The following is a 15,619-nucleotide window of genomic DNA, read 5'->3' on the forward strand; positions in this document are numbered from 1 at the left end:
TTTGAAAAGCACTTTTTTGATAGATATTACAGCTTGCATGCATTTGACTCATATTGTTTCTTCTTCTATAACTTCTTACTTATGAAAGCATTTCCTTATTGAGTCTGTGCATTTTCAATCTTTTTTTATCTATCAATTGATAATCTATTAATAAAGTCATTAATACCTTGTTTATCAGGAGGTACATATTCACAGACACTAAGGAAATACTGATAATCTGGAAGCAAATCATCGAAAACTTCAGTGATGAGCATATGGTCACGTATATTTCCCGTAGATTGCTTTAGTTTTACGTTCTAATTTCATTTAAACTGGGAATACATTCCGTCATTTGTTTTCCATCGCAAGTAGCATTAAAAATCTTTTTGTAACATACACATCTTTTGTAACATACACATCTTTTTGTAACATAACATCTTTTTGTAACATACATCAGCACAAATCCAAAGTGAGTATTCACTTTGGATTTGTGCTGATACAAAAAACATATTACTTTAGCAATATTACAGGTCCATTTTCATTCCAGCTAGCTGTGATATCTTATGAATTTAAATAACTTTTCTTGCATTCAGTTAGCTGTTTTATGTCTTCCTCTAAATCGTCATTTATTGCTGGAGCAATTTTTTTAAATATTCTAAAATAGTTCTTCGCTCTGTAAAATTACTTTTACTTGGAATTTCCATAAATTTCAGTTCTGAGCTCCTTTGGAAAGCAATAATTCAGTACTATTACTTGATTCAATCTCAATATTGTTGTTTCAATCTTTAGTTCAACTATCTACTAAACCTAACGTTTTATTCCTCTGTTTAATTTCAACAAATTTATTTATAACTATAGCAGATATATGGTACCTGAAACCATTATCTGTTAAACGTTTAACCATTTTACTAGATAAGCGATTTTTACTGGATTTCAGATTTGTAAAAAAAAAAAACTACTTTCTTATAACCATAAATAATTAACTTGAAAAAGAAATTTATAATCTACAAACTATATACATAAATGTTTTTTTTTTCTGATCTTGATATTTAAACTGGTCCAATGTAATAATTAATGACCCTTAGAATTGAATATTGAACACTTGTAGTTTAGTTACCACATTATATTGCCTATTATGTATACTATCAGCGAAATAAAAATAAATAATGCCTCCGAAGGCATAATTCAATTACTATCAAGTATCATATCAAGATACCACTGAGCTAAATAATACAGAAGCGAAAAAAGAATTCTTTAAAACCACATAAAAATATGAAAAGAACTCGTATGCAATAATAATTCATTTACTCTCAATTGTTATTTTTATTGAATGGCAACACGTGGAACTCAAATATTGCGCGAAATGCTAATGCATAAGCCTGGTGTTTAATTAATAATTAAGTCCCGTAGGTCAACTTGGAAAAAAAGTTTATTCAGTAAAATAAATAAATAGAAAACACACTAAAATTAGAAAAGTTGCACAGATCAATTTTCAGTTACAAACTTCAAGTTACGATAATTAGAAATGTACTGAACTCTAGAATGATACAAAAATTATAGCTCTCCAATTGCAAACAAAATTATGATGATTCCTAAAATTTCCCAACTATTAATTCTAATTTATCATTTAGAATCAAGTTAATAAAAATTAATTCGAATTTTAAAATAGCTTTAAAAAAATTTCCATTTGGGATAATCCATCTGTGACCCATATTTCATCTCGATATATAAAACGATCCAAGAGTGTAAAGCGACGATTAAAACGAACAGAAAGATAAACCAGATCTTTTATATATTTAGAATATCATCCCTAAATGGTTTTGCAATTTATTAATTAATAGATTTCTGATGTTTCACCGAATGAGAGAAGTATTAATTATAACATAACGTAAATGTAAGAGAAATAAAGACAACATTAAATTCTTATTTAACTCTTAACTTGTATACTCTATTAACTCATATTTATGTATACTTGGTTTATAAAAAAAGAATACAATACTGACCTGTTCCATTACTAACTCGCAAGATGATGCGGGTGGTATATTGCAGTCTATGATTATTTTTGGTGGAATTATCAGCAAAGCCGCTTCATACAAAACGAATAAAGTGCAAAACATCAAATCATAAAGTCCTATAAAGAGATTAAAATATCCATTAATTTCATATCTATTCATACTAATCCATTGTTTTTGCTTTATACGAAATGAATAAAGTTCAAAATATCAAATCATAAAGGCCTATAAAGAGATTAATGTATCCATTACTTTCATATCCATTCATACTTATCCATTGCTTTTGCTTTATACGAAATGAATAAAGTGCAAAGCATCAAATCATAAAGGCCTATAAAAAGATTCAAATATCTATTACTTTCATATCTACTCATGTTTATCCATTGTTTTTGTTTCATACGAAATGAATAAAGTGCAAAATATTGAATCACAAAATCTATAAAGAGATTAAAGTATCCATCGTTATACATACAGAGTTCTAAATATTGAGAGATCATAAATTCTTTAATTCAGAAACGTTCTTTAATTTAATTTAAAATTAATTCTTTAATTTAAACGTAAGCCACTTTATACCAATTTTCCAGAAAAATGAAAAATAAAAATGGAAAAACTTCAATTCGTTATTTGAGGATTTATATTCATATTAACCAGAATAAATTATAAAAAGTGTATTCTTAATAAATTTACCTAGTTATGACTTGATGTAATATCAGATTTTGTATACAAAATTGTTGTAACTGGAAAATCGTCTTTTTTAAATTACATTCCTTTGGTACTGAAAAGCAGAATTATAAAACACCTTTCAGGATTGAATAAAGGATGAGTAAATTATAGTACTGGTGTAAACTTGATATCTTCTTTGCGAAGAAATTGCGAGTTATTTCCTTTATATCAAATAATGAGTTTAAAAAAGTTAGATATGCGCTACTTTGGTGATACGTAAAATATCCAATGGCTATTCAGTCTCAAATCTAGTGTTATGGGGCACGCATTTCAGACATTATTCCTCCAAAGATCTTGTAGCGAATGCCTATCATCTTTCCATATGAATCTGTAAACTACAGTCTCCGTCGAGGCTGTGTGTGACGTAATGGCGCGCTGCACATCATCCGGGTATTGACACGCACGATGCTTCTAAAAAGCTATTCTCTCCGTTTTCTTCGGAATGTTCGCGCACTCGCCTCGGTGAAGCTTGTAGTGAATCAAAATTATTTGTTTCATTTCTTAAGTTTAAAAGTAAATAAAATTATTTTTCTAACATGTTGCAATAATTGGAGTCAACCACAACTGCACGTAACCCTAATTACGACATCCTCAAAGCTTATTCATTTTTGGTCTTAAAAGAAATTTTTTTTAGGGGGGGGGGGTTATGGTCATTTCCATTCACATGACAACTGAGAAATTTAAAGTCACACTCAAGCGTTCTTTTTTAAAATCTTTTAAATGAATTACTATTTTAACTGAATCCTTTAACGACGTATCATGCATTAAATACAGAATTTACGTTCTTTAATTCTGTATACGCTTATTTAAAATTAATAAAAATATTAATTTAAAAAACAAAAATCAATTAAATTCTCTTAAGAATATGAGATGCTCTTTTCTTTTTTAAGCAATAGCAATAGAAGTAAAAAATAAAACGTAGCATTTAATTAAAAGCTAAAATAAATTTATGGTTAAATACAGATTTAAAAATGAGAAATTCCCTAAGATAAAAGAGTTTGACAAAATATTAAAAAAAAATAATCTGCAATGTTATGTTTTTGCATTCAAATTTTAAATCCTTTCAATAAAAGCGTAATCAAATTGCATAAGTACATAACCAATAACTGAGATTTTCAGCTTTTGTCAAAATAACGACCCGTTTTGAAACTATATTGGAGCTCTTTTAGGATTCAACTTTCAATTTAGAACGCGATTAAAAAATGCAGGTGAAAAGTGAACCACCATATCCTCTTCAAACCTCCGTCCAAATCTAGCAGGAGTGGACGGAGGTTTGCCATACAACAGCCCAGCGGTCAATCGAATCTCTATCCAGCAACCTTTTCAATCTTTAAGCCAAATATGACTCTTGCGCCAAATAAACTACAGAAAAACAACAACAATCAATCTTTAAACTGAACTCTTGGCAATAAACGACGATTCGGTATGAAGGAAATATTGGAATGTAATTTAGTTAGTTTTTTCATAGTTTTTTTTTTTTTAATTTCAAACAAAAAAATTATTTTTGTCATGGAAAGTTCACACATAACAACAACAAAAAAAATACACGAAAAAATCCAAGTAGAATTTAAAGGATTAAAAAAAATCCAATTAGAATTTTAGGGAATTAAAAAAAAATTCAAATAGAATAGGGAACGCTTAAGAGAGAAATACAGTGCATCGTGGCATACAAATCCTGTAAAGATGAATGAAGTAGCATAAGTATATTTGCTGAATCAAGTCCTAAAAATGATTTATTCAAATCATCATTTTTGGAAAGATGTACTTGAAGTCGGAGTCTGAATTTTATAGTGCTAACATGGTCTTTTGTATTTCTTTATACACAAAGCGAGAATAACTGGAAGGACTAAGTTTTAGCTAAGGTATTTGAGATCATTTTAAAGACCTGAATCTCATAACTAAAAATAAATATCTTAAGAGTTTTCTAAAGTCTTATTTGATTAGTTAAAAATTACTTCCAAAAGCAAAATATAAAATGTAAATCACAGTTCAAAGAAGTTAGTGCGTTTTAAGATCAAAAATATGACACCAAAGTATCTGGAAATTTAAATTTCATATTTCATAAAAATTATGTCTAAATGTTTCGAGCAGAAAACACATTCAGCTCTCGATTCTACCAGTTTCACAAGCATATGAAAAATTCTATCATCATATGAAGCTTTTGTCTTTTGTGCACAACGTTCTCTTTCGTTATAGAAATTTTAAATATAAGAAATGCCGTATCTTAATCACAATATAATTAAATTATATATTTTCTAAGGAACTATATAACAATCAGTTTTTCCATTTGCAACATAACACTAAGCTTTGAATTTGAAAGTCATAAAATATGCGGATGTTTTCATTTTAAATGTAACATGCTTTCAAAAATGATCAAAGATCTAGCAAAGCAACACTGACTTCAAAATTAAATATGTTTGTTTCAAAATGTTTGTAAACATTTTGGAAAATATTTCCCTTTAGTAAGCTTAAAAATATAAAATAATAAATAAAATAAAAATTAACTTTTTATAAAGAAGATGAATAGTATCACTTGAATCATATGAATATTATCTTACTATCATCATATCTTTCACTTGAGACAACACAAATCACTTCATTTCTACTTTATCCCATATTTTTCTGGACTATACATTATTTCAATGGCATATTTATTAAAGATACCCAAAAATACTTAATACTTACCCTTCTTCTTCGCAAATGCTCTAGAAGAAGCCCAGAATCGAAAGACAGGATGTAAAAAGAAAACAATCGATAAGTTGATGCCAATCCATACGGCAGTAACAATGTGAAACTGACCAAATGACCATGAAACCAATGCTAAATCTCTTTTTAACCTAAAATTTAAATCACAATAAAATAAAATAACGAATAGAATGCCACAATTATTCATAAAATCATAATTTAAATTTAAAAAAAAACTTTATTTGAGTTGGATTATGGACTTAAAAAATATTTACGCAACCTGATCGAATATATCCCTTAGTTTTTTAAGTATCAACTATTTTTTAAACATATTTTTTTATTAAGGTAGTTGGGTCGACCTAAAAGTCTCAATGGGAGTAAAGGTTTATATAAAAGAACAAATGAAAAATTAAAACATAGTTCAATTTAGCTTTGTTCGAATAATGTTACTATAAGAAATTATTTGGAACAGATTTCTCAATTTTTAGCAAATAAAAGAACAAATGAAAAATTAAAAAATAGTTCAATTTAGTTTTGTTTGCATAATGTTACTACAAAAGATTATTTGGAACAGATTTCTCAATTTTGAACCATGATCAAATGAATAAAAAGTAGCAAAATATGTAATTTTAAAGGTAGAAATATGTTTAACTATAAACAATTTACTAACATATTTTTAAAATAAGATTAAATTTAATTATAATTATAAAAACTGCACCTGACTGGAACACAAATAGCTTCTTGAATCGGAATAGCACAGAAAATAGTTATAATGCAGTTATAATAAATAGTATTCCTCAAAAGCTAGACTGAGAAGAAGGCAAAACACGAACACACTATTTCAATTAAAAATTTCAAATGTTTATCCAGAGAACATAAAAAAAATGTGGCTATGTGATTTTAGAACATAATTCGAGAAAGAAATAAAAAAAATGATACAGAACATATGACATTGTATTAATGTAATATGTTTTATAAAAAATTATGTATATTATTGTGCTTAAATATAAATAATCAACAATAAAATCTGCGTTCAGTGAATTTATTTCGTCAACTCTGTACAGTTAAAATGTTTAGATTATCCAAATATCATAATAAAATTCACATAAAAATTTGCGTCACAAAAGTGTAAAAATCCATCACATATATGAAGACATAAAATAAAGTATATGTCATAAAGAGTGAAGAAAAATGAGCGAATAGAAATTTTCATAAAATCAGTAAAAATAAAAAAGGGATTATTCCAAATATTTTAAATAAATGGAAGCAGAGTAATAAAAAAGAAGAAAAAAAAAAACGATTAAAATTCAATTTATAAGAATTTATCGTCCAATTAATAATAGAAAAAATATTGTCAATGAACGAATAAAATAATGCAAATGATAATTTGCCCTGAACAAAAGGGAGGAAAATATGGATATCATGCTGTATTGTTTACTTTAAATTGTTAATCAGTAAATACCTTTCAAAATTGAATTAGGTTTATAACAATATTAAAATTTTTCCATGCGGATTATCATCATTAGGCTTTATATGATATTTAAAAGTAAAAACCTTTAATATAAATTGATCAGTGATCCAGTTTAAATTTGTGCATATCATAAATGATCAACTGGCGCATTTCTATATTCTGCGGCATGATTCAGATCACATTGTTTACTGATTTTTAACCCTCCTTTGCATGGTTTTTTTTTTGTGAAATAAATCAGGATAATTCCTGCTCTAGATTAAAGGAAATCTTCAATGTCCCTCTCTTCTAAATTCCTCCACTCATTATCGTATTTATTAGAAAAAAAGAAAAGAAAAGAAAAAGAAATCAGATGTGTTATAAAAAATATTCAAGAAATAGAAAGTTTCTTCCAACCACAACAAGCAGCGAAATGGCAAGTTCAAACCTCCTATAATGATTGTGACATTTAAATTCTTTGACAGCTACGTTCCTTATTACGCAATAGGTGCGAAAAAGTCAATAAATTTACAGTACACCTGTTTTGAGTTCATTTTTTGTTCACTAGATGTTATGATGGAAATTTCTATCATCATGCAAAGATGGGTTAAGTAATGGTATGCTTACGTATTGTGATTAATAAACAAGTCTATGGTAGACGATTAAAATAAAAGAATTGTATGCTTATATATACATTTTTTTTCAAATGAAGATTAAAGCATAGTAATTTCTAGAAACTGAATGCAAACGGAATCTAAGAAAGAAAAGAAAAAAATATCTGGTACTTACCGTTCAACATTAAAGTAATAGAAGATAGCGATGTGCAGGTACAGGAATACAAAAAAAGCAAGAATTAAGTTGTATAAAGAGCGTACATTAGGACTTCTCCAAAGATTTCTGAATAGAAACGGAAAATCAATAATAATAATAAAAATAACTTTTTAAAATGCTTAATGTTTTAAATTTTTAAGATTTAAACATAAAATCAGATAGAGATTCTTAAGAATTTCTTGATACATTTTATTAGAAATCAAAATTATTTAAAATTACATATTTTGATCAATAAAAGAATATTGTATAAAAAAAACCATGTTAACATTTCAGGTGGTATCAACATGATAGCAATTTTATTTCTTCGTATGCGCAAGTATAGACATTTTTATTAAAAATTAAACAGCATTAAGATTCGCTAAAAATTCGCCATATTAGATATCGTCAAATTTAACAATGAACCGAATAAAACTATTCTTTGGAGCTACTTTTATTAATATATTTAAACTCAGAATAGCTTTCATTTAATTTTTTTTACTCTTCCTATTAATCTTTCATTCATAATTAAAATTATCGTGTAATAAGGTAATTATTTTTCTGAAATTATTTACAACGCAAAGGGAGTTTGAATTTGTGAAGCCACATATTTCGCATTTTCCCAGACATTTAAATTCAACTCAAATTTAGTTGAATTGATTGATAAAATAAGAAATTAAGTTTCGAAGTATTAAAATATTGCATTTTTTCGAAGTACTCAGGAATTAAAATTTTCTAATTTCCAGCATATCAGAATGCGTGTTAAAAAGGAATAACAATCGTCAGTCCTTCTTAACATGAAATAAATCAAATTTAAATTGAATAAAAATTCGTTTTTGAAATTATTTCTGCAGACATTTTCTTATTTGTAAAATAGCATATGCTTTATCGTGTACTATAAATGAGAATTAAGAAAATAATATAAACACAACGAAACTGCATGCATCCATAGAATATAAATTATGATTTTGCAGGAATTTCGTAAAAGAAAAAAGTCCCTGTTTTGAAACCTGACTCAAGTCTTCTATACTCTATTATGAAGTCAGCATAACTGAGCGATATTCACAAATCTTTTTGAAATATCAATTGACATACAAGTTAAATGAAAAACATTGCAAATATTTTCGATTATCGAGTTAAGTGACTTCGAAATGACCTCAGGTTTAGTGAAAAATGGAAAAAAAAATTGCAAAGAAATCAGAATACAATTTAACGATAAAATAAAATTTATTATTTTGAAGCATATCGTAACATACGAGAATAGGAAAACTGTCCACAACTTGTAGGGCATCTCAAAATTCTTCTATGTATTCGAAGAATATTCGGGAATAATTATTCAGAAATGTAAAAAAAGATCTATTATTCTCTAGAAACATAAATTAGCAATAAACAACATTTAAAATGAAAGATTGAACCAAGCTACCATTAAAAAGATTTGAACCATGGTTAATCACATCGAGTTCAATATTCAACTAAGCCAAGATGGCTGGTGACTTATATACAAATCTAGGAATAATGAACTTTCATTTGAAATAATATATATATATATATATATATATATATATATAAAGTGGTTGTAGTCAAGGAACTATTCTTTGGTTTTCCTCGTAATTTTAAATATTTTGAAACAATAGTATTTATTAAACTTAAAAGTTATAAGAATTAATGATACTTTAGCAAAAATATTTAATGGCATGGCATCTAAAATAAAACATCATTTTCATGGTTATCTGAATGGAGTGAAATATATTTAAATTAAAGTAATAATCTTATGACTTACGTTAAAGTTGAATTTCTTAAAACAAATTCTTTTCTTCGTAATTCCCTCGGAGCTTCAGAACCTCTGAAAAATATTTTAGATGAATAAATGTGGATGGAAAACTGCAGGCAGAATATGGCGTCGTTCCCTGGTTATGAAAATTCATTAAGCAAAGAAATATTATATTTAAACAAACTACTATTGTTTGTAAATAATTAGTATAAGTTTATAGGCAAATTGTCTTAGTTAATTGCAACATAATTTTTATTGCTAGTGTAAAAGTGAAATTCTGCTATATATCTTTCGTTAAGCATTAAATTTCTTAGCGCTATATACTTTATCTATGGAACTACCTATGGATTCTCGAATTCTCAGACTCGGACACTACTTGCATTTTTACCCCTTCCGACGCCATGAAAGGATGATTTATAAGAACAAATCCGATTTAAGTGATGATTGTCGTTACTTATTCCACGGGGAATCTCAATTTCAAATTCTTGTCTCAGGAACAATGCTTGAAAAGTCCGAACAGTTTGTTCTGTATAGGCACACAATTCAGGTCTCCTTGAAACGTGTCAGTCCTAGATGCCTGAAATGTTTCTTTTGGTGCAATACGAATTTATTTTGTAGGATTGCGCTAAAAAATAATAAACAAGATCCAGAAATATATTACTTTTTTTAACCTGTCTTCTTCTTCTTTTAACTTGTTGGAAGGTCATTAACAGAATCAGATTTTTAAACTAATTTAATCAATTTATGAAATTAGCTATTTAGAATAGAGTTCACGACTCATTCCAGTTTTAAAGAAATGGCTAATTTCTTTCATGAATCCATATCGTGCTTTTTATCTCATAGATGAAATTTCTTGAAGAATAAATTTTCGATTTAATGCTTTTTGCTCGTCGTTTCTATGAAGAGACATTTCCGACAGGTAGAGCTACTAATTTATCGTTTGGTTTCTTAATTAAGACCTTTCACAGAGCGGTACTAGTTCACCGTTTGGTTTCTTACTTTTAATTAATCAATTTCGCGTCTCAAAGAATCATTTATCGTTAGAATTTTCAAACTTTTTATGTTTCTAAGTCACACTCGTGTAATACGCAACTAACATTTATTCTTTTAACTACTTTTTGTATACTTTAGATCCACATAATTTGAAGATTTGAACCGCATGTTACAAATAGTAAATGTTTCTCAAAGAAAATGTAAACTTGTGATAAATATTAGAACATATTTTAAAATCAAGCTACCTTATATTAATTGGATTTTACCACACATGCAACAGCTTTAAAAATATTGCAGTATTCTGTTTGTATGACGGATTTGAATGTTTGAGGTACTTTTTGGTTTTGAAATGATACCGATTCCCTTTACAGTATTATAATCATCGTCAAATAAGGCAAAAGAGAACAATAGTGTATTTCACATACAGTATATTAATAAGAGATATAATTACTGTTTTGAGACATAGGGAAAAACCTTATCTGTGATTGAAAGATTTGATGCTGTAGAATTAATATGTATTGAATTTTTTAAATAATTTTGTTGTCACCCTGTAACTCATTTATTTTGCCAAAAATATGCTAATTGAAATCATGTATTGTTTTTCTAAAAAATTTAATGCAGAAAATGTTAAGAAAAATTGACTTTTAATACTATTTACATTATGAATCTGACAGCAAGGCATTTAATTATATATTAAATGTCTATTAAAGTTTTAAAATTTAAGTTTGATCAGATTTTAAACACTTACCTTAAGCTGAAATTAATCAGGGATAAAATATTTCATAACAAGATAGAAATAGTATACAATTATAAATATTCATAGTTGTTAGTTGTCATTATCAATAATTTCTTTACAGTTTTACAAGAAAATATCTCTACATTTCTTACATCCTTAAACTAAAAATAATAGTAAATATTCCTTAAAGTTCATTAAATTGCATCATTTAGGTGCATCATTATAAATATACCCACATTAAATCTATCGAGTCAGAAAATTACAGCGAGAAATTTGGGTCACAATGATAAGGACTGTTATTGCTTTCGACTGACCCTTGAGAGGGTGGAGTTCGCTGAAGACACGGAACTATAATACTAGAACGTTTTTGAGACACTTTGTATACTAAAAAGATATTGAGAGGAAAAGCACGAAGGACATAAAAATTCACTAGGAAAAGCGATATAATGGAAATAAAAATGCAAACAAAATATGATTAATGTAAAATTTATTTATTAATGGAAGACTAATAATAAACTAATACATACAAAAGATTTCTAGATTAACATTGTCTATTTCGTTCTTTGCATTTTAGAGGCATTTTTCTTCACTATTAATGAACTAAAAAAAATCTGGCATATTTCAATATATTAAATCAAAAAGAAAATTAAAGAAAATATCTAAGCGCTGCTTCGATATTCTAAGTCACTAAAACATACATAATATTATATTATAACAAAATAATTTAGCAAAAAATACTCCACTTTCTGATTACATGTTAAAATAAATATCCGCTTTTTTAAGAAATAACACCTTTTATGTGTTCTGAAAATCTTTCAAAATTCAAATGTATAGAAACAGTTTTGATTTTCTTTGAGATTAAATTGTTTTGCATAAATATAAAAATAATTTTCTGTTTTAAGAGCCATAAAAAAAAACTAAAAATAATAAAGATGCTTACTTGGGTAAAGATAGCTTATTCATAAAATCGTTTTGAGGTTTTTTATGTTTTAATTCAAGTTCCGTGATTATTCTATCAGGGTCTTTCTCGAACTTGGCATCAACATCATTCAAAATATCAATACTCGGATCCTAATGAAGCAATGCATATATTAAGGATATTTAAATGAAAAAAAAATCACTTTAAGTTTCATTTAATAAATTAAATTAACAGAATCTCTCTCTTTCTCTCTCTCTATATATATAACGCTAACGTGTCATAGAAATCACTCTTATTACTTATCATCGAATGGCAACAGTCTAATGTAAACAAAGCAACATGCAAAGGTTTCAGACTACTTTATTGAACGTTTGTACAGCTGCACTTAATTCAAAACTTCGCATTTTAACGGAGCTGCAATTTTCAATTTATGGAGTTCAAATAATTAATTGAAAAACAAAATAGTATTAGAATTTTTGGGTTTGCTGTGTCATTATATACGGTGTACAGTCCCAGGAAAAAACATATAAAAGAAGTCAAGACGTTATAAACCAATTGAATTGAGTGCGAAAGCAGGCTGAACCGCCGCTTGATTGATGGTTGCTATATCTCGCTTATGAAAACTGATGCTCATATCTTCTAGAAGTATTCCATGTTTTTTTGTGTGTGTGTGTGTGTGTTACTAAATTTTTTTTAAAAATTACCTTTATAATGATGTCAGTTTCACTTGCGTACATTTTTTCGATATTTTTAAAAATTTACTTTGATTTCAGTCGCATGCGTCCACCAATATTATAATCGATTCCTTTCCGATTCTATTTCAAAGTATGTACATTTCTTTTAATATTCGTGCCAGAAATTTTTAATAGGCAGATTCAATTTAAATAATCTTTTCAGGCGTATCGAATAACACATTGAAATTTTTAAAAAATAGATTCCCAATTAAGATAGAATTAAAAGACGATAAATAAAAATTAAATCCATAAAAGTAAATAGAAAGAAAGCCTTTCTTGATGGTTTATGCTGGTTTCTGTCAATTTAACCCTTTCTAGGGCAGTGGGAAATATACTTCTCACCAAATTTATCAATCTTTGTATGAATTTATGTAGGTTGGCATAAGTTCTGACAATTTTTTTAGTAAGTCAGAAACTTAGATACTTCAGTTCTTTATCTCAGACAAAATGATGCGTCTTGATTTGTTACTTAATTATTGATAACCAAATTAATTAATTAATCAAATTAAATTTATCTAATAAGCTACATGAATCCCTTTTCTTATTCTAATTTCAAGCCTAAAAATATTTTAACATAATATGACTAAAAAAATGGCCATTTAAAGAGTTAAAGGAACTCTATTTCCTCAACACTTTTTATAAATACAAACTTTTACTTGTAAATAAAAGGAGATGTGAATGAGACAATTAAAGAATTATCCTATCTATATTTCCAAGATCCGAACTACAAGAGACACCATTCCTTAAAGGCATTATAATGGAACAGAAGAGACAGTGGCAGCGAACAGTAATGGCACACATTTATTGAGATTAAGCCGATGAGGATTAAAAAATAAACGCAAATCACAAATCTGGATTTATCTCTTTCATACCAATGAGAAACCAACCAAGAAAATACTCTCCAGTTTGACTCGATGCCTTTCGCATTCATTCAGCAAATGCAAGTAAAAAGAAGTTGCAAAAGAATTTCTAATCCATGCATATTCTGCAAATAAGACGCTTGGCGAAATTACACCAGTTTTTTCAAAAGAATATGAAACATCTCTATGGTACATTGAAAGATTCGAACAATAAAAACAGCATAGAAAGATTTCATGAAAAATTCAGTGAATTTTTTAACAATATAAAAAGGCCTTGAGAAACTAGCGCATTGTTGAAATATTCAATGCTATTTGAAAGGAATTTATGCTGCAGGATATTATTTTACATATTTATTGATCATTATAATGGAATATTATGTAAACAAAACTGAACTTATGCTACTTGCATGCCATCCAGTTTGTTGAAAGCACCAAAACTACTAACAAGATATGTAAAGAATCTGAAAAATGTCTGTTGCCTAAAATTACTCTCCACCGATTGTTTCCGTATTTCCGAAACGGAAATTTTCAGATAAAACTTTTAATTCGAGTCATTCCACCTCAAACAGAAAAAAAAATATTTTTAAAGAATAAATTTGAAAATTTTTAATCAATTAGAAAACACTCATGAAATATTCCTCAGTCCAGAAAGTATAGTAATTAATTGATTCATTTACCTGCAGCATTTGCCTTAGTTCCCAAAGCTCTATATCTCGAGCCTTCTTTCTGATCTCCACCCTGTTAGACATGATCCTCAACCCTCTTCTCTTGAACACCAACCCTGAATGTGATAAACTTCATACAGAGCGATCGACATAAAAGCAAATACAAGAAGTGCACAACAGGTGCGAGCTCGACGGCAGTAAGCAAACAATTTTAGACAGAATACGTGTCCGGTTAAAATCCTTTTCACGACGAAACAATCGTCTGCTCTTAAATAGCAAATATCTGTGTTCAGTTTTACATTTATTCCTTTCAGTAATTATAATAAAGCTAAGGTCCTGTGTTTTGATTTTATTTGCATTTTCAAATAAATATGCATTAAAAATTTATAAGGCATATTTTTGAAACTTGAGCAACTTATTATTCAATGAAAAAAGATTTTGAATAGATGATAATGGCAATTACAAATATCACTGCATTCCCAGATTTTCAAAACTTTAAATTTTAATATTAAAAGACCTCTTTAAATAAGCAATTTCAAAACAATCACATTGTTCTTATCTGGATATAAATGCCTTTTTGGCAATTTGAAAGTTTATGAAGGCAATTAAGATGCGACGTTATTTCCAAACACTTTTCTGAACAAACTAAAATTAAATCAACGCCAAGGAAGAGAGATACAAATTTAACTACATGATTGAAGAAACAGAACAATACTTAAAGATGCAAATCAACGTTCCCATTTAGTTTTTTGATTTAAAAAAAAAATTAGATTCTATGTGTGTGTGGGGCTATCTATCAAACAATACGTTTCGTAGTCTTTCGATCGGTATAATGTTATTAAAAGAAGATACCATCACCTTCATCTCTTTCTTTCTTAAAAAAAAAAAAAAAAAAAAAAAAAGTTTTGATTACTTATTCATTTGCAAGCCAGCTTGCTTTTATGAATGTATGAAGCTACACTGAGGAAGTTTTTTCTACTCACCAACAAATCCTCTAAAGTTTTAGTATTTTTCTACGATGGAGAACAAAGAGAATGAATTATTGATTACAATTTATGAAAGCAAAACACAAAATTTGTGTTCTTATAAAGCTTACCATGTAATGCAATGCAATTTTGCTTTTTAAATGGAATAAATATATAAAATTTCTTTTAACATTGGGGATAATAATTTAGAAATCACTATATTATTATATTCTTATTCATAAGAACACAAAATTCTTTTCATAAATGCATAAAATTATAAATAATGGCGCTCATACCGATTTCGGGACATTCGGATAATTTTA

The 15,619-nt window shown here is 27.7% G+C and overlaps 1 protein-coding gene across 1 annotated transcript in view; it reads right to left on the reverse strand.

Moving 5' to 3' along the window:
- LOC129972034 (sterol O-acyltransferase 1-like) overlaps positions 1-14,463 on the reverse strand; it is a 29,143-nt gene extending 14,680 nt beyond the window's left edge. Inside the window, exons 1-5 of the mRNA XM_056086018.1 lie at positions 14,344-14,463; positions 12,094-12,224; positions 9,434-9,496; positions 7,636-7,743; positions 5,400-5,551 (exon numbers count right to left, since the gene is read on the reverse strand). Of these exons, the coding sequence (XP_055941993.1) occupies positions 5,400-5,551; positions 7,636-7,743; positions 9,434-9,496; positions 12,094-12,224; positions 14,344-14,415 (526 nt within the window). The 5' untranslated portion in view covers positions 14,416-14,463. The remainder of the gene's footprint in view (positions 1-5,399; positions 5,552-7,635; positions 7,744-9,433; positions 9,497-12,093; positions 12,225-14,343) is intronic.
- Between the last annotated feature and the right edge of the window lie 1,156 nt (positions 14,464-15,619).

This window comes from Argiope bruennichi, chromosome 1, assembly GCF_947563725.1.
Source record: "Argiope bruennichi chromosome 1, qqArgBrue1.1, whole genome shotgun sequence".
NCBI lineage: Eukaryota > Metazoa > Arthropoda > Arachnida > Araneae > Araneidae > Argiope > Argiope bruennichi.